The following is a 25,738-nucleotide window of genomic DNA, read 5'->3' as shown; positions in this document are numbered from 1 at the left end:
CTCAGTTATCTGAGTCTGACTACTTGAATCCTGCCACCACTTATTCAGATTGTTAGAGGAATACTATCACTTTCCTTCGTATATGGTAAATTATCTTGAAATTAGATGATTCATGGCATCACAAAATTTCAAACCTGACCATATCATAGTATATATTCCTTCATCTGATCCTTCATTCAAACCAGGAATTTAAAAGCTACTACAAGCCAAAATGACTAGAAAGAGTGTGATAGGAGTGGAGCTCTACTATCGCACCTCATAGAAGGAGACATCAAGACACCGTAACTGAACCTAAGCTAAGTCTTGCATTGAGTTGCATATCTTCTAGCGCACACGTAGGGCTGCAACTCCGGTTCTTGATTTGTTGAGCGGGATGATGAGTTACTACTAGGCAAGGATGTGAGGGATCCTCCATTGGCTGATCCAGAAGTTAGCAAGATCAAGCAACATTTCTATCTCGAAGGAACCAAATTAAATCGTGACTTACTCTTCGGCAAACGACAGATCATGTTGATGCGTGAAGGGTCGAATGACTTGTTTATGATCACATCTAAGACCATATTATAAATCGTAGCATCCTTGGTCATTCCAACATGCTTCAGATCATAATTCTTTCCACAAAAAGATTGAATGGGGATTGCGTATGATCCTGTGAGATTACTGGAGGCTTTGGGACCTGGACTTTGTGGTTTAACCACATCGTCGGCAGTCGTGAAGAATGAAAAAGTAGGAACTCTTGCAACAGCTCCACTAAATGTATCATTTTGAGAATTTAAAGCTGCAATGAATTTTGAATCTGATCTTTGTTGTGAGAGGGCGATTGGACATCTAATCAAACAGACCAATTTGGCTAGAGTACTACCTTTAAAATCACCGGCTAATGACACGAAAAATTCAACCAAATTGTGTGTTGAAGGCCAAAAGGCTTAGAACCAAGAAATCCATCACCCCAGATCAGATGATCTTCCATCAAAATGACAGTATCAGATGACAGTTACTCACTTAGGGCCCATTGAACACCAAGTCCGCTGAACAAGTTTTTAAAAAAAAACATTTGCTTGACTCAATAAATCTGTCATGAAGGGATCGCGTGATGAAGAATTGCTCACCCCTGACTATGAGATACGATCATCACTTTTCCACTATTAGCTTGCTTAGCTAATGTCATAATTGAATACGCAACATATTCCGCTGAGATTTGAATGTCATCCAAAGCGAATCCAGGTAAGGCAACGTAGCAAACATCGTAGGTTGGCGTAAGATTTGGTAAGACCTTCACATATGCCGACTAAAGTTTTCAGAAACATCACTTAAGAAAAGTGTATCACTTCATTATATTGTGATATGTGCTAAGAAACTCACTTCAAACCACACGATACTTGGTGCAGAGTAGGTACCATGTACCAACAAAATCACACCACCTGGTTTGCCTGTTGGTCTTGGGCCACCAACGCACGCCAAGGCTGTGGATAATTGGGCCTCAGATACACTGAAATGTGCATCAGTAGGTATGATGGGTTGTATGAATGTGCCATTGAGCGTCGAATTTGTTGACCCTGTGAAATCTTGAGGCTCAGTAGAAGGTTGAAAGTCGCGGATCTTGGGTCGAGAGAAGGGATTTCGATTGATGATTCCATGGGCCATGGAAGCCAAAGCAAAGTATATCCATACTGCAATACAGAGCTTTGAATGAGGAAATCGAACGGGAACCAACATGAGGGCTGATCGAAAGGGATCTTGCGAGTCTCTTGAATTATTTGAAATTGTTGGAGATCATGTTGAAGCAAACGGTCAAGAGACGCGCTCGCTAAAGACAAAGATGGTGTTCGAACTTGTTGCACCTAGATCTCGGTAGAATGCTTGGCTTTCTAGCTTCAGCTATCATAGGCTGCTGCCTGCGGTGGATCTAGAGAATGTCAGCTCCCCTGCGTTAAGCTTAAAGAGCTCCACATAGCTTGGGTGAGCCATGGGTTCTTCTCCGACGATGAGACTGGCTGAGTTCAAAAAAGGCTATCTGGCATGGCTGTACGAGAACTGGCAAAGTTGTTCAGACATGCCGTAGAAATTTGAGAATAAAGATCCAATGGGATGCAAATCATACGAAGGTAGAACAGGAATGGACTATACACAGTGACCAAGAAACAGGCTGGCCCACGGAATCTAAATGCCTGAAGATAACTCATCAAGAAAGCTTGATGGGCACACTCAAGGCACCTGCAGTGTTCTCATAAGGACAGACATGTCGCGATCGCATGTACAGCTGGAAAAGGATGGCAATACTCTCGGAGATGTATTAAACAAATGGCAAGAGGTAATGAGAGCAAAAGATCCAGTAGCCTGTGGAGAATCAGACGTGGCTCAGACCCCGGGAAATGGTCCATCATGATTTCCAACAAGGCTCAGCAAGGAGTCTGCAAGTCATGAGAAGGAGCGAATTGTTTATGAGGGTGTCAAAATTCAAGCATCGCTCGAAAAATTCAACTTTATTTATAACAATTTCTTTTTTTTCAAGATACCAACAAAAGCATCAAGGCTCTAAAGATATCATAACTCAACGTAACCTTTTAGATTGATTGTGGTAAGTTTACTGAAGGAAGTTTGAAGTGAAGCTGTGTGAAACAAAAACGCTACAATGTCAGACACAATACCTGGCAGCATCTAGGACGTTCAGACTTTACTCACCTCTTGACAACAGATTTGATCTTGGCTTCGATTTCAGGGGTCATTTTACCTCCGGTAATATCCTTCAAGAGGGCGGATTGCTCAGTAGTAAGATGGTCTCGGAAGGCCAAATCCCAGGCGACAATCTTCTCTACTGGTACTTTCTGCAAATTGACGAAAAGATTGATTAAAGAAGGCTTCGGATTGTAGTTTGCGTCAGATCACACTCACATCAAGCATACCGTTGACACCGGCGTACAAGATCGGAACTTGAACCTCGAAAGCCAAAGGTTGATATTGACCTTGCTTCAAAAGCTCAGTCAAACTAGGACAGAAAATGTAATCAGACGGGTGTATTGAGCTCCTGATGGTGATATAGTACTCACCGAGCACCACGACTGAGGAGGTATCGAGTAGATGCATCCAAGTCGGAACCGAATTGTGCGAATGCAGCAACATCACGATATTGGGCCTATAGCATTGTGAATGATGAGCTCAAGACATTGGATGGTAGACAGTAGATGTACGATGACTTACCAAGTAAAGCTTCAAGGAACCAGATACACTCTTCATGATCTTGGTCTGCGCAGCAGATCCGACACGGGAGACGGACAGACCGACGTTGATAGCTGGTCGAACACCCTTGAAGAAGAGTTCAGCCTCCAAGAAAATTTGACCGTCGGTAATTGAGATGACGTTGGTAGGACTGCCATGACAGAGTATAGAATTAGCACTATGACGTGGGCAGTACCGAGTCCAGAAACAGTTTAGAAGGGAAGCTGAACCTACATGTATGCAGATACATCACCACCTTGGGTTTCGATGATGGGGAGGGCGGTCAAAGAACCTCCACCGAGTTTCTCGTTCATCTTAGCAGCACGTTCAAGGAGACGGGAGTGGAGGTACTAAAAGCCCGAATGTGTCAGTATGACTCGTCATCTATAAGGGCCCAAAAGTATGTAGACTTACGAAGACGTCACCGGGGTAAGCTTCACGACCAGGAGGTCGACGAAGAAGAAGGGACATTTGACGGTAGGCGACAGCTTGTTTGGACAAATCGTCGTAGATGATCAAAGCGTGTTTGCCGTTGTCTCGGAACCATTCTCCCATAGCACAACCGGAGAAAGGAGCCAAATATTGAAGTGGGGCGGCCTCAGAAGCAGTGGCAGCAACGATGATCGAGTATTTCAAAGCATCATTTTCTTCTAATGTTTGAACCAATTGAGCAACAGTCGAACGTTTTTGACCAACGGCTACGTAGACACAGTAAAGTTTCTGGGTCTCGTCCGTTCCTTCGTTCCATCGCTTCTGGTTGAGGATGGTGTCCAAAGCAACAGCGGTTTTACCAGTTTGACGATCACCAATGATCAGCTCACGCTGACCACGACCGATCGGCACCATGGCGTCGATGGACTTGATACCGGTCATCATGGGTTGATTGACTGATCGACGGGGCAAAACACCAGGAGCTTTGAGGGAGGCACGACGACGCTCTTTGCAGGCGATGGGGCCCTTTCCATCAATAGGGTTACCGAGGGCATCGACGACACGGCCCAAAAGTTCAGGACCAACTGGGACATCCACAATTTGTCCAGTTCGCTTGACAGTGTCACCTTCCTTGATCAGACGATCACTACCGAAGATGGTGACACCGACATTGTCGGCTTCCAAGTTCAAGCACATTCCACGGACTCCAGATGAGAATTCCACCATCTCCTCGGCTATGGTCGACCAGTAAGGTCAGCTGGGTCCCTTCTTTCTAAGAGATATTGCATGAAGAAATTACCTTGCACATTTCGTAAACCGTAGACACGAGCAATACCTTGAGGAGTAGATCTGACGTCAGCGGGGGGTTATCCAGTATCGTCGGACAGGATGTCGAAACTCACCATCTCCAATGGTCAAAACCTATAAGTACGTTTGAGAGCTACGTGTCATTTCTTGCACCACACGCTCGATCAAGAAAATATGGGGATGTAACTCACTCGACCAGTTTCTTGAACATCAGTAGCAGCACTGGAACCACCGATTCGCTCCTCGAGGATGGAAGAAACCTCGGAGGCAGCTGATGGGAGGAGGGTAGACAGATTTCATCAGAAACAGCTTGATCGGGCAAAGTCTAAGATAGAACAGTCGTTATTACCTGGCTTGGCAGTGGCGTAAGTTCGGAGCTGAGAGGTCAAAGTTGGAACTTGCTTTCGTAGCTGAGAAGGATATGGAGCAACATCATGTCGATCTTGAGTGAGACTGAGACGAGCAAACGATCGATCGGACAAGATGGAAAATAAGGTAACGGTTGACTCACAGCTTGAGAAGGGAGAGTGCTTCGAGAGAGAGGGACAGCCGATCGGCAGGCAGCACGAATGAGAGATGCCATGCTAAAGTTTGATGGAGATATAGGTGGGGTAATGTGGTGTGATGGGTTTTCTTAAGCTATAGAAAGCTGGGAAGGGGGAAAGAAGGAATCTCAACTGGCGGGTCAAGATCAAGCAGAAATGAGTGTCCCAGGCGGATTTTGCCGTGAGGGTGGTCTGATCACTACCCGACACACACTTGACACCTCAAACGAAGTAAAATCGGAATTGAATTCGTTAAAGTTAGGTTTCAACCCCAATGCATTTCACTACCTTGACACCTGAGACTTCAACTTAACCAACGTCTCACAGTTCACTCAAGGAACAAGTCCATGAATATCAGTCAACTTGAAGACGGTTTCTAAGGACGGCAATAGCTACATTCATATTGTGCAAACATGTGGAAATCACCGGATGGAAAAGATCTTCACACCACACAAAAGATCCAAGTCTTCGTGGGCATAGAAAATTGAACAGCTGTTTAGATGTGTTACGCTTTTCAGTAGCTGTAAAATCTCATTTTTGAAGCCTTTCTTATCGTGTCCCATGAGATTTATCAAAACTTGATTAGATTGCATGATGAAGCCCCGCGATGTTTCCAGGCGCTCGTTGACAATGTGAGGTGTACTTCTGACTTGTTTTCCAATTTAGAAAAGAGATGGAAAAATGCTCGGAAGCTTCGATGCGGATTCACTCGAACTAGAAGCCCAAGTTGTATTACAAAAACACCTGGAACAGGAAATCAACTGTGAAGCATGTTGAAAACACTTGAATGTCAGTCTGGCACTTTGAGCTTTGAAAGGCTTGAAGAGGAGAATTTGAAGAACACGGCCATTCTTGCTTGGCCGAGTTTTTCGCGTTATCCAACGGATTTTCTTGCCAGAAGATAACATTTTAGTCACTGCGGCTTCAAAACAAGCTGCTATTTCAAATCAACACTGACAAAAATTGCAAGTACTGACAAGCATACTTTCTAGGTCCATTAGCTATACAATGCTTCACAAACAATGGAAGACAATCACACATCAACTATACAACTTGTTTATCTAAGCCTCTTAGCGACATGGGTGTCATCTCTGGGGTCACGAGAGGCGAGAAGCACCCTTCAATGCAATTCGAGTCAATTATTGTATACCTGAGTAAATCCGATCAATACTCAGTATTTTTATCAAGATTCCAAAGAGTTCAACTTCAGCATACCTTTTGAAGAATTGCTTTTTCAGATAGTCTATTTTGACGACGTGATTCACTCGTCTCACGTATTTTATCAGCCCATATATTGGAACTCTCCACCCTCTTTAGATCTCGTCTTACAGGTTGACTGGTTTCATGATCGATAGCCACCAAGGAGATGAATGCATCACTGATGAAAAACTCTTTTCCTTCTCGTGTTTCTGTAATCATAAAAATTAGAAGTGCCACAGTAAATAATATTTTTAGTCAAAGATGAGAGATAACTTACCTGCCTTGGCAACACAATAAACCTCTACGGAAGTTTCCCAAACCTTTACAACTATTGCTCGCAAAATGACCACATGACCAGGCTGTGCGCTATCAAACATATGAAAGTCAGTAGAATCAACGAAAGGTTTTAATGCAATTCCAGACTTACCTAGCCCGTAACGTCATACTATCTATGCTATTGATGAACGCAAAAAAACGCATCTTAGCATCACACAAATCTTTCAAGGCTTTGAAATACGTACGCTGCTGTTACCCAGGCAGCACAACAGATATTCCCAGCGGACTATTTAGAGAGATTGGTTCGAGCTCAGTGAGTGAAGATGAGTTATATTTGTTTGAACTGAACTGACCAGATTGGCTACCTCTTCTAGCCTAGCAATACGATAAGTTATCAGAGGTATAAGTCTTGATTATCTGGCAGTATTGTTAAGATCTTTCTACTTACCATCGCATGAGGGTTCCGCCGAACAGAACGCCCATAGAATTACAATGTTGAGGTCGCACGATCCAGACTGTTGTTGCGAGAGTGTTCTCCGCTTGAATTGTCTCACTCGAAATCCAATCCACATGTCTTTCTGAATCTTTATTGAAAGCAGTCTGATGAAAACTTGGGGTAGAAAGTCGACGAAGAGCTGATCCTACTCCTCGGTCTGCTACTATCTTCTCAATCTAGACCATATGCGCCCATTTTCAGCACAAACGATAGCTAGAACCTTTACTACAGCTTCGTAAAGCCACTCAACTTCTGCCAGTGGGATTTTGATCGGTTCCATATGGTCAGGAATCTCAGCTACCACCATTCCATCATCTACACGTACATCTGGATCTTTTCTAATGAAACTATCAGCAATGACTTCCTTTTCAATCCTGGCAAGATCTTCATCATTCGCTTGCCAATTTCTTTCACCCTGCTCTTCGGGATACTTTAGAGAAAGAACGTATTCTCTGAACTTTTCCAATAGACTATTCCATTCAACACTCTGTCGTATACGGTGCCCACGTCTTCGTCCTGCTAGTAAATATCGTTTTTGATCTAAGACGGTTTGTGCAATCACTTTTGGTACTCTGACTTTGATGACAGGTGGTTGTCGGAGTGAGATAAAATCCCAAAATCGATGGCATGTGCTCAAAGTAGCCCTTGGCCGCGCAACGAATGTCATGTATGCTGCTCCCGGTGTACATTAGAGGAAGAGATTCAGTCGTCCAGGTATCCTCAAACTCAATAAAGACAGCCGCTTTGCTCTTTGCCGACATACCATGACAGGCATAGGTCTGATTCCCGTTACGAAAGTCTTCTTTGATAATCTTGATGCCAGTTTCCATAGACCTTGAATTCATGAAAGTTGATATTGCCAAAACGTGTAAGGTGCTATATAGACATCTTTCAGAAGCAGAAAGTACGGATTCACGTACGATCCCCAGCTTCTATTCACTGAAACCGATAAATGAAGCACATCGCCTACAAAGACCGGGCACAAGAAGATCACACGACTTGGCAATGAGACGAACGATCATAGGATACGTAGATCGAATCCATCAGAATCATCCAAAGGAAACCCATAAATCGAGTAGGTATGCACTCCACTGATATTGTAACGCAAGATCTATCGGTATGTCTTCTGCTGGCAATCCCTGCGACTACATCCACAAGTTTCAAGAGTTCGCCTCCAAAGACCCGTCCTTGGGCATCTGATGAAAGACACGACAGTTCAATTTGAGTGACGAATCGTTAGCCAAATACGCCAGGTAGATCAAGCATATTGGACATCAGTTTGGAATGCAAAGATCAGTCGATATAACAAACCAGCGTGGTGTGGATGCATCCTGTAGGAAACTCTGAAGGCGCTGGCCGATAGCTCCCTCTGGTGCGGTTCCACCACATCCCATACCACAAGGGGTGCGCGATACCACAGGCTTGATAAGCCTTTTGGGAACAATACCCAGCCAGTTAAAAAGCATACGCATGAGCAAAAGGCGTCCCACAGGACATGAAGAGTCACCTGACAGATCGACATCATGTGAGACATGTGGAAATGACGAAGATGGAAGGGGAGCACCTAAAAGGAACAATTTAGTGGATGATACGGAAATATCTTCGACCCTCTCATGAAGAAGGGAGGCAAGCTGTGGTAAGCGTCGATAAGAATCCGGCCCGTTGTCCCCGTCAGACTTCACCACGCGGTAAGAAGACCGGAGTCGCCAGCATGACGTCAGACAAACATATTCTTCCTCATTTGAAATTCATGAGATGTACTGTAGCGAGATATGGAAAGAAAATGAGAAGTGTCACCAAGAACCCGCTGAGTATATAGTCAATCTCTGAGGTGAATGGCTCACGGGTGGGAATGGATCTTGATTGAGGCCTTACCTAGATTTTCAGTCATTGCAATTCGGAGCAAAGGTTAAGAGCACTCCTTTAAGAACAGATAGAAACGCTGATTAAAAATACGACAAGTGGCGATCAAGACAAAGAGATAGTAATCACTTCATTGAACATCGCAAAGGTATGTACAAATCTAAAATGATAGGAGAAAGTGTGATGTAGGTATATAACTTGATTGATCAAAAACGAAAAATCATAAGATATGTTATCCAAAAACACACCGCCGTCTTTACAATACATTTCAAATACAACAATAACACAACAACCTATACAATGAAACAAAGAATTGCAAACCCAAGACGAAATTTATACAATTGTAATGAAATCTTGATTGAAAAAAGGATGAGATATGTATATATATATTAGATAGATAGATAAAAACGTACAATCCCACTCCTCAAAAAATTGAAGAGTACTATAAATGAAAAATCAGAAGCAGTTGTCAAACATGACGTTGGATCAAAATTCCTGTTAACATTTGATCATCATGGATTTTGAGAATGAACCGAGATGATTAAGGCGAATGGAGTTGTTGTCGAAGCTCGTGCCTAAGACTTGCGGGTATTTTAACCTTCTGTAAACGATGGAATTGCATTGATCAGCATTTTGTATAGAAAAACAATTCAGCCAATCTCTCTTACCTTGTGCTTATGCAAGGGTCCCAGTTTTTCTTTGGCTTGCTTATACAGGCTTGCAAGATCACCACACGTATGTTCACCATCATGTTCACCGGGCTCCAAGCCCCATCCTGCTTTGGGGGCTGGCGCAACATCAGTTTCAATAGAATCAATGTTCAATCCCACATGGTTGGGATATCCATTGAATTCGGATTGTGATGATCTCAAGGTTTGAATCCATTTCTTTCGACAGGCTCCCGAGTAACAAGGTTTCCAATCTCCCATCGCCTGTAAATCTGCCCCTCTTGTCAATCGATGATAAAATTTCTCAAACTCAGGATAACTCTGTTCTAGGATATCAGTGACCCGATGCCAAAAAGGTCCATCAATCGGAGATCGATTGTTCTGTAAACCGGGCAAGTTGTTATTGAGTAGAAGTGTCTCATAGACTTCTCGAGCTGAGTAGTATTTAAACCAACGAGGATGAAGTTGATATCCGGGCTCGGTAAGATTGGTGATGATTTCATGAAAATCGAGGATTTGATAGGTTACTGGGTCGACATCATAAATCCTAAAAGCCGGGTTGCCAGATTCTGGTGTCATGGCAGGTCCGATATATATCATTCCAATCGCGGTGTCCGCCGTAGGATGCGACGGATCCTCATACACGATCTCCCACTCGGACCGATGAGTGTGACCATATAGGGATGCAGATATCTAGGGAAGAATTTGGGCCGAGATGTGAAAATCAGACCTCTGCTTTCCATTGTGAAAGAGAACGCCAATCAAACTCACGGTATCTTTATAGCGCCGCATGATTTGGTTGAGATACCGACTAGGCTCTTGCAAACAATCTGACTTTCCGGGTGAGAGGTGTCCCATGATCCAGGCCTTCTGTCCCTTGTCTTCCGCATCTTGGAGTTCTGATATCAGCCAGGCAAGGATGCCATTGGGATCGGGCTGAAAGTCGTCCGAATCGTAAAGCCAAAAGTTCTGAATAGCACAATGAATAATCGACAATGAGATCGACATCTTGGCAGAAGAGGCGCGACAATTGTATTGAGATGACAGAACTAACAGCTTTGTACCAAAACCCAGTGTTAAGAGAGATTATCTTGAGGTTGGTACCAGGATGAATGATACTATAGCATCCGGACATCGTCGCAACTGTTTGCGCATTTTGTTCGCCGATCCATTTTTGCCATGTGCCCGAAAACAGTTCCAAGTCCCACTGAGACGACATGGTGGTGATGGTGGTATTGCGAGGGAAAGAATTGGTTGGGGCAATATCGCTATTTGCCGTGAATGTATCAGTGCTTTGAATATTACGGGTTCCCTTGGAGGACGCTAGGGCTTACTGATTTCCGATTACACCATAGAAGGGCGTTTGGGAGTAAGCATGATATTGAGAATGTCCTTGCCCAACACCGTCCTCGACCTCCTTGCGGACGGAGTTCCAGACAGCGTCTTTCGGGGGGACAAATGTTGAAGCGGAGACCTTCGTCAGACCAGGTGTATGATAAAGTATCAAACTGAAGAAGACAGCTCACGGTCTACCATGTCACCAGTATGTACCACGAACTCTGCGTCAGGAGCATGGCTGTATGAATAAAATAGTCTATCAGTCGTAGGGTCATTAGAAAGCAGATACTTGGATCATGGACAAACTCTTTGAGTGCCCGCAACATGCTGATGTAGAGTGACTCTGGCGAATCACATTTGTGACTGCCATAAGGTCCAGCTGGGGATATGGTTTTATTTGGTATATCGGTAGGTTGATCGAGTCTACAACAAAGATTCCGGTCACAGACCGAATCCGCGCCAATCTAGTGGAACGTAGGTGGGGGATAAAGCAAGGGTTGAATAAGGTGGTTCAAAGAAAAAAACTCAAAATTGGCGATGGAGGATGTTGGGATTACTCACAGCATATTCACGATCAATGTGGAGATCGCTGAGGTGGATAACTTGGAACGGCTTTGTCTCCAAGGTCTGGTCTTCGGATTCAATTGTTGAATTTGATGATGAAGCTTGATTGTTGTGTATGGGAGTTGAGCCGGTGTGAGGAAAGGCGCGTATTTCTGGAACAGGAAGGGAGAATTTCGATAGGTTGGTTTGAGGCTTCCGTGGAGGCAATGAGATGTCCTTCCACTCGCGCACAGGAGGGTCCTCGCATAAACCAAACGTCTTCGCACAAAACAAGTCCGAGGTATGCCCGCTTAGACTCATGGACCGCAGCGAGTGGGCGATAATCGGCGCTTGAGCGCCCAAGGCACCCCGACAGACTTCTGGGTCCTGTATACCCAAACCAGTGCAAAAGCTGACAAGCGTTGAGAAGAACTTCGGGTCCCCGAGATGAGCAATAGTGACAAGAGGCAGCAGAAGTGCTTTGCAAGATGCGCAGGTGGAAAGGTTTTCAATTGTATCGGCGAGTTCATCGATTAAATCGCGTTTCTGGGATCGATCGTAAAGATAGACGATGGCAGATGAGATGAGCAGCAAAGAGGTGAAGAGAAGGGTACGAGGTCTTGGTCGAAGTTTGAGATATCTGAATGAATTCGAGATTGTCTGAGAGGCTTTCTGATGAAGGTTTTGACATGTTGATTGTTGATTTGAAGGCAGAAGAGGCTCTCGTTCATGATGAGGGGATGCCATACGAGTGGTGAAGTTGAAAGAGGTTGAGGAAGAAATGATGGATTCATTGTCAACAATCGACTTTAATATTTCTTCAGCTAATCCAACCCGACACAGTTTATCAACTCAGGGCCAAACTTACTCTGACCTCGATCACCCTGAAATTTTAACCCGGCTATCGGTTCTAAACAGGAAATCCTTTCGAAAGAAATGAGCAGCAACTTCCCAGCTTCGATTGCTTTGAGATCACCACACCCCTCATTTACAATCTCCCCGAAAATCATCCTGCTGCAAAAGACAAACTCTACAAACATGATGCCAAGATTTTCGACGCCCAATGATTTTCCAAACCCAGGTGATGCTTTCATAATTCTTTCATATGCGTGGAGGCTTGAAGTCCGGTCATTGATAGAAAATAAACAACATCAATCTAGTAGTTACATTTGACACAAAAGGATAGTTAGTGCAATATGTGAAACCAAAAGCACTTTTTTTTTAAAAAACAAAACAAAAAGTGGCCAGAAAATTGACCGCGTTGATCAAGTTCGGCCGATCTTTCGGGGGGGCAAATGCTGAGCGTGACACACCAAGAGCTGAGTAAGATGGGTTACTGTGAAAGAAAACTCGATGTTTAAAGGTAAAACCTGTCCTTTCAATCTCTTGGTGTGGAGGACACTATCATCTTTGTGGCCATGTGAAGCAGTCCCGACTCCCAAATGCTCCAGTCTGATAAGCTGCAGCCGGAAGTGCAAGTATGAATCAAGTAACGCAGGCCAGTCATGCTTTCATGGTTTCTGGAATAGAAGGTATTTTTCATCTGATAAGTCACAATGTGGCACCATCTTTTGACATGGGTCAAGAGTAGCTTTGCACCGAACATAGAGGTGTCTTCCTCAAGGGCCTTCTCGAACTGTAACAGGTTCTCCATCATGAGGAATTTGTTGCATTTGTAGTACTCTTGAGCTCACGGCTGTTTCTTGGATAGGCATTGGGGAACTTGTCATCATGTAGTGAAGAGGATAATTGAAACAGAATTGATGTTGGATAAATCTCTTGACCCACAGCTATGACATAATAGCTGTTGACCACTTTCATTCACAACTTCCCCATTGTGTTTACTCTTGTTGAAGTCATTATATTGCATCTTGGAGCTCGCAGTTTTCGAAGTATTCTCATAATCAGCCAAAACCCAACAACTTCTATTAACATCTATGAGTATGTATTTTTGCATGTCCAAAATTGCATTCCTCAAAACCCTCTTGGAGGTAAGTAACCAATAGGAATCTCTTCTTCTTTCAATGCCTTCCACAGGCCAAAAAAGCCCTTGCCAAATTGCACATTGATATGAATTGGGCATCAATCTCGGGCATAACTCTTGCCTACTTTGCTGTGCTCTGATATGTTCATGAACATTTGCGGTTGGTTGTGCAAAGACTGCTTTTTAATCCTACCCTTTAGCTGCCCTGAGCCCCTGATACCTGAGCGGGACTCAGAAGAAAACTTCATGGTCAATTCTTTGTCTTATCCAGGTGATGCTTCCTCAGAAGTTTGACAAAGCAACTAAGGCTGTGTGTGGGAATCTTTACAGTCTCACCTCATCCTTTCAAGCGCTATGGTTCAAGCCTGCCCAAGACAACCAATCCTTTGAGAGCTTTTTGTCAAATTTGATCTGGAAACTCTTCGTCATATGCGTATAAATTTCAACCGTTCAAACCTAAACTTTCTGGTACTTTCTGGTATGTAACACGCAGTCGTTTGAACTTTGCATGTGCGCTGCCCACAAGTCAGCCGGCTCACACCTATATTCTGCCGCCCTCAAATATCACGCCGCTTTCCCACTCTGAGCCCATCTCTCATCACCTCAACAACCTCCGCACACTCACTTGGAAGACGAGTCATCCAACTCGACTCTTTTCAAACTCTTTTCAAGATGGTCATACCTGAATCGACATTTCACTTCACAGCAACTTAACACAAGACACGTTTCCGATCTCCTTCCTCAATTGCCTGACCACTTTGAAGGTCGGCTTACCTTCGACACGACATCGGGTGGTCGAACATTAGGTTGGTTAAGCTTCATCCTCGCCACCTCCCTTTTATTATGATGACCTTTAATCCTCTTTCCCCATCTTATCGATCATGGTGAGACCTTGCGAAGAGAACCTTGACACCTTCATGTCTTGGTATTTCATACTTGCCAGTATATCCTTTTGTCTGAACCCGCATTCAATTCCAATCAATCTTGAAACAGCGCCTAAAAGGATGATTGCTGACATCTTCTGCTTTGGCAAATTCTCAGCTCGCCCAACGCACAACACCGTCCCCTCTAGTGAAGGTTAGTTGTGTCTTCTATCTTTTCTTCCTCATCCTCCAAATGATGAAAACATCTATCATGTTCGCAGTTTCCACCCTAGACGTCAGCTTGATTTAATCAGCGACTGTCAGTGCGGGCCTACATTGTCTGATTCTATCAATTCCTTCCTCAACCTTTTCTCAATCAAGTCATTCACCCTTACTGACATTATGTTCCTGCATCTCACAGCGTTTACCTCACATCTCACCTGTGACCTGCATTGCGGCGGCATCACTGAGTGACCATTACGCCTTCACGTGCATTTAGCATTTGTCACATTTTCTGACATAGTATTCATGCATCAATATCTCATGTAATAATTTTTGTAACATAAATTCACTTGAAAATAGACAAATTTCTCCCCTAATCATGATCGCTGAGCCCCTTTGAGATCCGTTCGTTGGTGTCTCTTGATCGTCTCGTCAAAAGACGGTCCACCTTCATATTAAAACAACCAACAAAGTCAGCAGAAATGCCCTGACAATCGTACCAGAGGAACGTGATAACCTTACCTCTCCTCATGCCTGAAATTTTCCGCTTCCAAGCCCGCCAATGCATCCTTAACCAGCGCACTACCCTTCGCCACTGAAGAGCCAAATCATCCTTGATGTCGTAGCCAATTCGGTACAGAAAAAACCACTTCCCATAATTTTTCGTTCGTTGTGCTTCCTTTTGGGCGTCAATTCGGACTCGCATGCTGCTTTTTGCACGATTCTCAAGGCACTGCCTCAATATCGCTTCGCTTGATGGATACTTTGATGCCCGCTTGCTAAGGATTCGGCAGGGATATAGATGTTGCTTCGAATCGGTAGGCTCCACTGCATCCACTGCTCCACCAACGTTGCCTTTCCTTTCAACTGGCTCTAGCATGGGGTCTGTACGGGCCCATGACATGATATCTTGCGCTTCATCCGGAACCTCAAGGAGACTTGATTTGTACGCTGAGGGGAGACCTTGAATGCTGAATGCGATCGATGCGATGATGAGAGGGATCCAGGAGGCGACTTTCATTATTGGTTGCGTCTTGCTTGATCTTTCTTTCTCGACGGACAAAGTCCTCGAGTACAAATACCATTGAAGCGCTCTAGGAAAGGCTCCTGAGCAAGGCGTTGGTTTCACGTAGACTTCGCTGCTCTGCTACTGGGGTTAGTGTGATTGGCGCGCCATCAGACACAGCCATACGCTCGGACGAAATCCCTGGGACAATCGAGTGGTTGACTAAAGTTCCCAAAAAGGAAAGCTCGCCAGAATGCCAGACCGCACCTGACCTTGCCGGACGCTAGTGTCATTTCAATTTATTGACCGACTTTCCGAAACAATCACGCAACGAATGTTTGACCCCACGCTCCAGATTTTGGGGATGGGTGTACAGTCGCAAGGACAGGTGAAAACATGCGGCGCTGGAAAAGTGTCATGTCATGATGTAGTACTTGATTGCGGCAAGACCTCAAGACTGCGTTTTCTTCATTGTTCGCCGGAGATGGAAAATATACGATGGGAGCGAGGGTCTTTACATCGCTCTTCGAACATTAAAAATGTTTTGAAAGCCAATTTGCCTTACTCATAATGTCGGATGCGGATGAAGTTGAAGTCATAACTAATTTCTCAAATGTCGAGCCGCATTGAAATGGACGTACATACATGATTGAATTTGTTAAACAATGGGACCTCAAACCCCCATGCCCAAGAGCGAACATTGGTGAGCTGTTGGGTGTAGTGACAGCATTCGGTTGGTTTTCCTTCCGCGTCGTGAACCAACGCTACTGGAACAAGAGATCCATTGATCACCATCGTCGCCAGTCGAGTCAGGTAAGCGCATCGACCTTTACAATCCATTTAATTCTGTTCAATAGTTTCTTTCCATCATAACACTTTCATAACTTGGTATACGTATGAAGTGAGGATGGTACCAACCGTCATCATACGTATTGTGCTCATTACTATCATCACCATCACATATCAACCCCCAACGCAAGCAAATTCAGCACACAAACAGACGAAGCTACATGGCGGCGGACATCCACAGTCTGTTGAAAAATCTCAAGGCTTGTCTCATGCGAAATCTCACCTTGGACTGCATGCCGGGACCAGTACCTCAAGACATGGTAAGAACTCTGTTTAGCATTTCATTTCTCAAGAAGTACAAGATATCAAAGCGCATTCCACCTTGACTGAGATGAACTCTTAAATTTCCAGCTCAAGCAGCCGATCGAATAAAGAGGAATCAAGTGAACCTCAAGAAATTATTAGAGTCTGCCGCTCGGCGCCGGGAACAAGAGTCTCATTGGCACTCAGGATCATATTGGCATCCTTCAGCCTCCCCTTCTTATACACGCCATTACCCTTCTCCGACGCCTCATCGCCCTTCTTACTATCGCACCTCTTCACCAGAACCCACCAGCTCATCGACACCTTGCTCCTTTAGCCCCGACGTGGCGCCAACAAGCCTTCCAACAAGCCAGCACAACCTGGAAGTTTCCTCCTCTACCCTCTCTGACCTCATCAGCTCGGACTTTTCCACTCATATCTCATCAAATTGTAGCTATCCTGCATCTCAATCTATCGAATCATCCGGCACCAGGCTTCCGATCACTCCTCTTCATACAACGTCCATTAGCAAATCGGAACCTATGACATCTTGTGCTATCACGACTGATCCGGGTGAGCTACATTCAGTCTTTTCGATATCATCCCCTGTGTAATAGATGGCTCATATCCGATCCACTCTGATTAGCAGGTTGACAAACCTGCCCACCACATTAGATTTCTGGAGAGGATGTGCGATTCACCCTACGTACTATATCAGATAGACCAGATAAATGAAGTTAATGGGAGCTTCCTCTTGTGCCTCTGTGTGATTTGTCATTTTGTGAGGTGTTGAGTGTGACTGGAATGTGTTTGGCTTGTTCGATCTAATTTCAATAATAAATGTACATAAATGATTCTACTCTGTCGTCTTCATTTCTTTGGTGTTCCCAGTACTGTAAGGTATGGAAGTTTGGTGTAAAAGACAAAAGTCACGGTCAATTTGGTTAGCACAAAATGTTTGGGTGGGTACTCAGTCCTGCATACCATGGATCAAGAGAAAAACAAAATGGGAAGCTATGAGGTGCTGAGGGTTTATGAATAGACAATAAGATAGGCTTGATGTCTTATCCATTGACTAGGCACACCCTAAGCACAGAATCACCTGTTAGGAATAAGTCTGAAGAGTGGACATACAAGAACCATCGAGGTCAAGAGAGGATCATGATCAGTACAAGTGTTAACTGGTATCACAAACCATGCAATAGGTGTATGAAGGATTCTGTTCATATGTCCCAAAATATTGGAAGTGTCACCCTCAATGGTGTATGTTTGAAAATTGACATAGAAGAAAGAGTATGGTGTCATATGAGTACCAGTGAGTGAATATTCATGAGATGTGTAGAGCTTAAAGATGTTTGGTGGTAAACTTGGTTTCAGAAGAAGAAATGGATACCTCAAGTGTTCATGTTCCACATGGTTCATCATTTGAGTTGAAAATCCAAAACAATAAATTTGACTATGCCCATAACACAGCTTGGAGGTTCTTCAATCATCTCATGACGTCCATGTTTTGAGGCTCATAGGCAATTGCTATTGGACACTCATGATAAAAACTCCAAGCTCATCAATGAAGTTCAGGCTTCAGAATTCCAAAACTATACTACATGTAGTATATCACTAGCTTGGAAAACATTGCAAGTGTCACAAACCTGCAAGGTCACAGGAAGCATGTTTCTACTTCAATTTTCCTCTGGTGAGAACCACAAGAGTGCATATGTTGCGTTAGCTTGTAGTTCATGAGCTTTATGTTCTTGCATGAGGCCTGATTTATTACATTGTGACTGTCATAAGGAAAATACAAATATAGTGTTTTTCACAAAATTAAAGGAGTCTTTATATATGAAGTAAATCTTTCTTCTCCGTGAAAATTTCATTGTATGCATTTTCAATTTTTATTCTTAATGTTAGCCTCATCATACACAAAGGCATGTAAGCACTTCACTGATTCTTGGACATGGACTTCTTCCATCTCAAGTTTCCTTTTTGAAATGGGTTGATAGATTTTTACACTCATCCATTTACACTCAATAAGCAGTGTAAATGTGGACGAGTGTAAAAATCTACACGAAGTAGGGTAACATAGAATTTTACACTGAATCCCGCCCGATTTCATGAGTGCAAACAAGTCACGTGTAAAACCATGAGTGTTATTTTGTAAATCACCACGTCAAACATTGAATTTTACACATCAACATTTACATATCATATTAAGGGCAAATAATCTAGGGGGCAAAAATCCGTACAAGCCCCCAAATTCTAATTTTACTCCCTAAATCATTTACACTCAAAGTTGGACGTATGACCCTTGGATGTTTTTTTTCACAAGATCACCACGAAAGTACACTTTTGCACCCCATCGAAGGCACCCCACCGGCACGGTATCTGCGCAGTATCCGACCGGCCTAACTATGTGAGTCTTGCCCTTCCTTCCCTGCATATGCCCTTTCATCGGCACCCAACAACCTCAAACAACACTCTACGAATCTTATGAAGGTCACGTCTGATATAACGAAGGTCTCACCTACCGACCAGCCGATAAAAGCCACGATAGTCTGGATGCGATCTCATCACCGTCAACCTTTCCCTTTTCCATTCTGAGAAGACCTTTTGTATTTCGAGCTGACATCTCAGATCCATCTCACGATGGATCGTTTCCTCCTGCGTTCACCAGCTCGTCACCCCAATGGCAAACCCAAACCACCTGGCTCTTATTCATCGATCCGTCCTCCCTCTGTCTCATTCCCAGAGTCTCAAACCTACGAACGAGAGCTCACTGTCCTCAATTTTGTCTACCAAATCGTCCAACTCTACCGAGTTTACCTTTTCATCCTATTCTTCCGTTTCTACCCCAACAATCAAATCTATATCTCTTACCAAAGCCCTACATCCAAACCATCTGTTTCACTTACACTCTGTGATACCATGTCCGAAGAACATACTAGTAGTCATCTCGATCTTCAAACCGGTACCCCTGATCCTTCTCAAATTTCGGCAGCCAAAATTTACGAAGCAATCCTCAACCAAGACCACCCAATCAAGTTAGCCAGTGACTCGGTTGTCAACTCATCTCCTGGACAGCAGAAGAAGAAACGAAATCGCCCCAAGAAGACCGGCAAGAAGTTTAAGATTCCGATACCCGCTACCGGAGAACTCAAGACGTTCATTGATCACGGGTCCACCTGCGATGCCGAAGGCTATCCAATCTACCCCAACGGCGAAACTGTGTTTGTTCGCGAGCCTACCGATCAAATAACGAACTTTGGCCACATTGCCTACCCCCACACTCAAAAGACCCATGGCGCGAAGGACGGTCCTTGGAAGACGATTTGGTTCAAATGCCTTGGGGTCTTACATTGCGAGGACGACTTCTGTGAATATGCGGCTCCACCACCAACGGCTGAAGGCAAAGCCGCATAACTTATTCAAGAGTAAGTAAAGAAATTTTCTACTTCTCCTTTGTGTATATTTCATGCCTTCTCAGTGTAACCCTCCTTCGCATTTGGCTGACGCTGACGTTGTTCCTTCTCGATTCAGACATCCCAAATGCTCTGCCATCGAGTGTGACAGCAATCACATATGGACCCAATGCCCTGACTCGGATTGTCAAATCGATATCGAAAAGAAGAGTGGTTGGGGTGTACTTAGGCACTCGGGAACTCATCGACATGTCTGGCCCTCTTCGAAGAAGGCGGATCCTCTCGCCATGCGTGTGCTCACAGAACAATTAGTGAGCAACCCAAAGGCTGGACCTTTGGTCCTCAAGGTAAGTGAACGAATGGTGTCTTATTTTACCTAAACAATACGAAGTCTAACTGTTCCTGTTCTGCTCGATTCAGGTAGGGCAACCAGGTGCTGGACAGACGGTCACTGCACCTGTAGTCGAGATTCATCCTGCCTTTGGCAATGGAGGTCGCCTCGGATATTTGCGACACAAGGTGCTCATTGATAAGGGCCTGATGCCCGAAAAGGAGAGCCACGGTGGGGGTGACCGCCTGATCATGGATTTGATGCACTGGGGCAGGTAAGCATCACTTGGATTATCTCGTCTCTTCCAATTCTCTGCTGATTCCTGGCCGCCTTTCTCTCTCTCCTAGGAACAGCCTCAGATTGATATCCACATCGCTCTCGGGTGCCAACGTGCACATCACATACCAATCGGAATGGATGGCCGAACAACTCGTTTGCCGGGATCAAGATAACCGGGTTTACTCAGGAGGACTACTATCCGATGTGACTTACCAATTCTTCAACCACGGTTATCTTCTTACCACCTCCATGTATAGCGATATCATGCATTGCTGGGTGCCCATTCAACTTACGTGGATGTGGGGGCTCGATGAATCACATTATGAATCTCATTTCACCACGCTTCTGGAGCAAATCTCGACCACCAACCTCACCTACCACGAGCGTGATCTGTTGGTACAACAGGTCGTCGACTTCTCCACGGCCCAGAAGAAGGGATTCGTGAGCGCCTACATGAAGGTGTTCAACGAATACGATCCTGCGAAGGCCTTGAGTAAGTTGAAAGGCTGTCACGAGCACTATCGACAGTCTATCACTCGTGTCAAGAAGAATCGTAACATTGTGGACGCCAGCAGAGTGGTAAGTAGTATCCACTTTCACCTTCCGCCTCTCATACATACCATCGACTCATCGTCCTCACTTCGTAGTCGGAATTCGAACGGCTTGCGCTCGACCTGCTCGAACCGAACAAGGACGGTGGTTTAACACTATGACAGAAATTCGATCAAATGGCGCGACTTTTCCCCAAAAGTAAGGCTTGGGTCGACTGGTGGAATACATCCGATATCCACAGTATGCTCTTCTGTGGTCGAGAGCGCCTACCACTCGATGACCCTCCGTTACCAGATGAAGATCCCCTTATGGCTGAGGTTCCTGACACCACCAACGGTCAGGAATCCATGCACCGACAGTATTACATCCTTACGTGAGTCAATCATCTGTTTATCTCTCTTTTGCATCAAGTCCGGCTGATTTGGACCTCTCTTTGTGTAGTTCGGGACACTGCACAATTGTCCAGGGATTTGTACAATTGCTCCTGTTCACCGAGTCTTTGAAGAAAGACTTCAATCAGATCCTTCGTGGCATATCGGTCAAGTATGGAAGCAACTGGACTTCCGTGGTCAAAACGCTGGGTTGGTCCAAAGAGAGAACCCGACGCAAACCGGAGGCCAATGATGGACGACCTCCGGATACCACTGATGCGCTCATACGTCCTAAAAAGGCCGGTCGACCTGCAGGATCTCTCAACATGAACCGCGACCCTCACTCCTCTTACCAATCTTACGCAGCCAGCAACGACCCCGGCAAGCGAAACCGATGTTGGGAGACGGCTTCACTAGAAAGCTTTTATCCCACATTTTCACCTTTGTGGATGACCGGATCCAACGGTAAAGGGAAGGACTTGGCATCCAAACTTATCAGACACTATTCTTCCAGGGCCTCAGCCGAACTGCATCAATCTACTCACGTCAAGTCGGTCCTTTCTCGTGGACTCAAGTCATTACAATCAGCCGTACAGAAGATTGCAGATGTTTCATTTGTTACCAATACGTTCTGTTCCGCAGATTTGTTCCTCGATTACATACTGGCCACCAAACATAATCTCCCGACTTTGGTTGGACGTCACTTCTCCTATCAAATGATTCGCGACTATCAATGTCCCCTGGAGCCAGCTCATCAACCTAACGAGTCGGTCACCCGAACTTCGGTCTCCATCACTTCGGACCTTTTCCGTGATGCCAACTTACGATACCATGACATCACTGCTCTGCTATACCAATGGCACACCGAAGGCCTTTACTCAACCAGCCCTTGGTGCTGCCCAAACTGTCGAAACAATCGCAAACAGCAGGCTGCGGTCCGCCGGGATTATCCTGATGATGACCATGAAGAGTTGCCTGGGGTGACTGAGAGTGCGAACGAACTGCCACAACTATTCGAGCGAAACCGGTTGGACTTCACTTCAAACAGTACAAACATCTACTTTCACCTTGCCAACGCGGCTGGTCTTAAGGAAGAGGATCGCGATAACTTCATGGGGGATATGGAGTGGCCGGAAACGCTCACCTTCAACGATGTCGATTATCACATTGTCTCGCGAGGGTTTTGGGGCTATTGTCACTATTGGTGCAAGGTGGTAAGGCACGTGGATGGAGCTCAAGGAGTATGGTTTTATGACGATTGCAAGGACGATGGTCGCGCCCAACTCCTTGGAAGGGAGCTCAGCTTAATCGCCGGCGCTCAACCAATGACAAGTTGGCTTGTTTACTCTCGCAAGGCCAGCTCGGATGAACAGAAGGTCATCAAATCGAATATAGCCAAGATCAGTCAGAAGAATCCTGACTCTCATGGTGATCTACCTTTCGTTTCCGCCGTGGACTTAGATGGAGTCAAAGAGGAAATTGAGCAACTTTGTAAAGAAGAAGAAAATCAAGAAGAAGAAGAAGACGAAAACGAAAACAAAGAAGACGAAATTGAAGAAGATGTTGTGACTGCTGTACCAGCCAATGTTGGTGTACCCACCACAACGATCGGGGACTTGGCAAAGCATGCCTTTGCATCCACATGTACGTTGTCAATAATTAGTTCAATCTCATCCCCTGGCTCCTGACGTCGTCTTTCTAATTGAACAGGCCCTCCAGTTGATGGTCACCTTTGAATGGAAGAGCTTTCTTTGGAAGATAAGAGTAAAAAGGCAAAGGAAGCCTTTTCCTCCACTTGTAAGTGTGTCTCTCTCACATGATCTCCGATCTCCGCCGTTAATTTTTTGATTCTTTCGTCGGCAGGTCCCCCAGCCATCATTCACCATAAGAGTAATGGTGCGGAAGCCAATGAACATCCCAATGGTCGAGCTTTATCCCAACCAACTGCTTCCAGTGGAGACGGGGCCTCAAAAGGCGGGATCAAGTTCACTGAGCCAACTCAGGGTGCCATCCGCCTGCGTATCAAGCGACCAGCACCAGAATCGAGCCCAGTCAAATCACCATCTCCTTCACCTCAGAAAGATGCGATCAAGGCAAGTAAGCGAGCTTCAAGGGTCAAGAAAGGTGTTTCCAAAGGGGAGGTACTTCAAGACATTAAACCGAATTTGCCGTTTGTCGAGATGGGAAAAGGTGCTGAGGGGGAGGAGGTTGAAGCTAAGGTTAAAGCTAAGCCTAAGCCCAAGGCTAAGGGGAGGAAGCCAAAAGTGGCAAGAGTCTAGTTATCTTGTTTTGATTTCATGCTTCATGTCTTGAATGTGTATTTCTTGTTTGCGTTCTTTTGTTGATCATGATTGCGAGGGTAAGCGCGGGAGTCATTTTTTTTATTTATTCTTGGTTCTTGTTTATGAGTTCAATGGCGGCCATTTGAGAAATGCAAAGTGGCCAATTAAGTGGTGGAAATTGCGCGCTTAAGGGAGAGATTATATTGCACAGAGGTCCTTTACTTAAAAGCGCACAACTTAAAAACAGTTGAAAAAATTATAACTTTTTTTATAAGTTGTTGTTGTGTAAAATTCAACTTCAGGGGGGAACTTTTACAAATTTGCAATCCAGGCCCCTACACTGCTTATTGTGTGTAATCCGGTTGGTGTGCAAAACTAGGGCTTTGCCACCCAAAAGTGAATTTTGCACCTGATGTATTTGCATTGCATTATAAGTGTAAAAATATCGAGTGTAAAAGTGAATGTTTGGCGGGGCGGGTTACAAAATTACACTCAAGGATTTACACATTACCTTTTTGCACTCCAGATTTTGGGAGAGAACGAGTGTAAAATTGTACAGCCGTTTCAAGAAAGGTTGACAACTTCTTTTGGAGAAAGTTGTCTCCGCAGCGGGTAAAACTAGAGACAAAACTCAATTTACAGGTTTATTCTTTTCTGTATTCTTCCAATTAGCGGAGAGACAGAATTGGGTGAGGGACAAAACAGGACAAAACCCGGGTTTTGCACATTGGCGAGATTTTCAAAAAAAATTGATCTTTGTTGAAACAGCTGTATTTTACCCCAGTCACTGTGCATTTTTACACTCCTCCGGTTTTACACTCCTTTTCGAGTGTAAAACGGTTGAGTGTAAAAATCTCTTCACCGTTTTGAAATCCCTGCTCGAACCTGGGATTGGATTTGTGGTGATTCTGATTCCCATCATGAGATCTACATTTTGAAGGTGTCAAAAGGAGCCACTTGCAAAGTTGACTCGTCAAAACCTCTTGTGGCATGAAGTGGTCCATGTCTCTGTTTCGCCCACTGACAGACACGGGTACTTAGCGTAACCCGCGGGGCCGAGTTACATCTTGTGGCGAATGATGTCTTGCTGTGCTTTGGTTGCCTCTGCTCACGCCTAGGAATTAACAAAATCAATCGGAAATCAAGATGTCTTATCTGCTTTCGAGGTGAATACATAGACCCTCTGAATACATCCTCTCGTTTCCCTCATCATTCATCTAGCGGGTTATTCCCAAACCTTTGTCGCAGATCTGCTGATCCGATCTTTGGCGTTTTCTCTGGTTTGCTAGCATTTTATCTTACGGGTAAGTAGCAGTCTGGCTACCTGGCTTGCTTCTATGTATATGTTCGAAGCGCTTACTCAATTTACCTCGTATGTTCGGCTTTGACAGAACTGCGAGAATCGAGAGACAAAGCATCTGCATCGATTGATTCGACTGGAACATTGAAAGAGCTTCTGAAGTGGAAGTACCATCAACGGTTCCCTGCCCGCTTCACGTCAACTCTTCCCGACTCGACTGATGAAGACGAAGTATTGAAGATTCTAGCTGCTGAGCTGAAGGAGGCATCTGGTACTGAATAAGATCTGGCACAGCGTTACCGGAATACTTTGCCCTGCATCAATGAGCTGAATGAAGCATTCGAATCTTTAAAGGGTCACACATACTTTGCAAATGAAATCGATGTCACGGGTAAAATGCTCAAGTGACAAGGCGCGAGACGAGTCTGCGAACTTCGTACAAAATCCGGGCTGCTGCGGGCTTGTCTAACCCACAAGTCTGCCGCCAACCCGACCAAACCTCCCTTGGTATAAAAAGCTGAACGTTGAGCCATTGTCTCGCTTTTTCCCCATTACATATTAAAGACTTAAAAACGAATTGACTTACCAAAGGGCTCAGTGACCTGGGTGTCTCGCAAACACTTGATCATTTGATCTTTCCAGGCCCACACTGTTGC

General features: G+C 44.7%; 8 protein-coding genes across 8 annotated transcripts; 3 read left to right on the top strand and 5 right to left on the bottom strand.

Moving 5' to 3' along the window:
• Positions 1-296: 296 nt before the first annotated feature.
• Positions 297-1,644, bottom strand: MELLADRAFT_89283 (Hypothetical protein; the record flags this gene model as incomplete). Its single annotated transcript, XM_007404381.1, has 5 exons — positions 297-418; positions 488-925; positions 1,003-1,028; positions 1,110-1,288; positions 1,363-1,644. 5 exons carry the CDS (start codon positions 1,642-1,644, stop codon positions 297-299), a joined length of 1,047 nt encoding a protein of 348 aa, XP_007404443.1.
• A 779-nt stretch (positions 1,645-2,423) lies between these two features.
• Positions 2,424-5,105, bottom strand: MELLADRAFT_41776 (uncharacterized protein; the record flags this gene model as incomplete). Its single annotated transcript, XM_007404380.1, has 12 exons — positions 2,424-2,609; positions 2,683-2,825; positions 2,893-2,986; positions 3,048-3,133; positions 3,199-3,367; positions 3,451-3,566; positions 3,631-4,382; positions 4,448-4,483; positions 4,551-4,569; positions 4,647-4,726; positions 4,805-4,865; positions 4,967-5,105. 12 exons carry the CDS (start codon positions 5,036-5,038, stop codon positions 2,585-2,587), a joined length of 1,653 nt encoding a protein of 550 aa, XP_007404442.1.
• Positions 5,106-6,206: 1,101 nt separating this feature from the next.
• MELLADRAFT_89281 (uncharacterized protein) lies at positions 6,207-8,506 on the bottom strand (the record flags this gene model as incomplete). Its single annotated transcript, XM_007404379.1, has 11 exons — positions 6,207-6,409; positions 6,478-6,566; positions 6,628-6,654; positions 6,722-6,762; positions 6,830-6,851; positions 6,925-7,148; positions 7,193-7,644; positions 7,736-7,806; positions 7,893-7,970; positions 8,060-8,168; positions 8,284-8,506. 11 exons carry the CDS (start codon positions 8,504-8,506, stop codon positions 6,207-6,209), a joined length of 1,539 nt encoding a protein of 512 aa, XP_007404441.1.
• A 442-nt stretch (positions 8,507-8,948) lies between these two features.
• On the bottom strand, positions 8,949-12,394 carry MELLADRAFT_115131 (uncharacterized protein; the record flags this gene model as incomplete). Its single annotated transcript, XM_007404378.1, has 9 exons — positions 8,949-9,436; positions 9,504-10,196; positions 10,275-10,472; positions 10,558-10,771; positions 10,838-10,946; positions 11,030-11,079; positions 11,148-11,305; positions 11,403-12,208; positions 12,253-12,394. The coding sequence occupies 9 exons, from the start codon at positions 12,392-12,394 to the stop codon at positions 9,377-9,379; spliced, it is 2,430 nt and encodes an 809-aa protein (XP_007404440.1).
• Positions 12,395-14,221: 1,827 nt separating this feature from the next.
• On the bottom strand, positions 14,222-15,474 carry MELLADRAFT_101984 (uncharacterized protein; the record flags this gene model as incomplete). Its single annotated transcript, XM_007404377.1, has 2 exons — positions 14,222-14,409; positions 14,976-15,474. 2 exons carry the CDS (start codon positions 15,472-15,474, stop codon positions 14,222-14,224), a joined length of 687 nt encoding a protein of 228 aa, XP_007404439.1.
• A 630-nt stretch (positions 15,475-16,104) lies between these two features.
• MELLADRAFT_101983 (uncharacterized protein) lies at positions 16,105-17,874 on the top strand (the record flags this gene model as incomplete). The annotated part of the gene is made up of 5 exons (XM_007404554.1): positions 16,105-16,272; positions 16,490-16,568; positions 16,660-17,124; positions 17,443-17,446; positions 17,631-17,874. The coding sequence occupies 5 exons, from the start codon at positions 16,105-16,107 to the stop codon at positions 17,872-17,874; spliced, it is 960 nt and encodes a 319-aa protein (XP_007404616.1).
• Positions 17,875-19,194: 1,320 nt separating this feature from the next.
• Positions 19,195-19,968, top strand: MELLADRAFT_89279 (uncharacterized protein; the record flags this gene model as incomplete). Its single annotated transcript, XM_007404555.1, has 1 exon — positions 19,195-19,968. One exon carries the CDS (start codon positions 19,195-19,197, stop codon positions 19,966-19,968), a length of 774 nt encoding a protein of 257 aa, XP_007404617.1.
• A 52-nt stretch (positions 19,969-20,020) lies between these two features.
• MELLADRAFT_89278 (uncharacterized protein) lies at positions 20,021-23,779 on the top strand (the record flags this gene model as incomplete). Its single annotated transcript, XM_007404556.1, has 7 exons — positions 20,021-20,314; positions 20,388-20,572; positions 20,646-21,156; positions 21,294-21,502; positions 21,571-23,144; positions 23,259-23,297; positions 23,364-23,779. 7 exons carry the CDS (start codon positions 20,021-20,023, stop codon positions 23,777-23,779), a joined length of 3,228 nt encoding a protein of 1,075 aa, XP_007404618.1.
• Positions 23,780-25,738: the final 1,959 nt, after the last annotated feature.

The sequence above is a fragment of the Melampsora larici-populina genome (assembly GCF_000204055.1).
Source record: "Melampsora larici-populina 98AG31 unplaced genomic scaffold MELLAscaffold_2, whole genome shotgun sequence".
NCBI classification, from domain to species: Eukaryota; Fungi; Basidiomycota; class Pucciniomycetes; order Pucciniales; family Melampsoraceae; genus Melampsora; species Melampsora laricis-populina.
The sequence above is the reverse complement of the archived record's forward strand: the minus strand, read 5'-3'. Positions and strand labels throughout refer to the sequence as shown.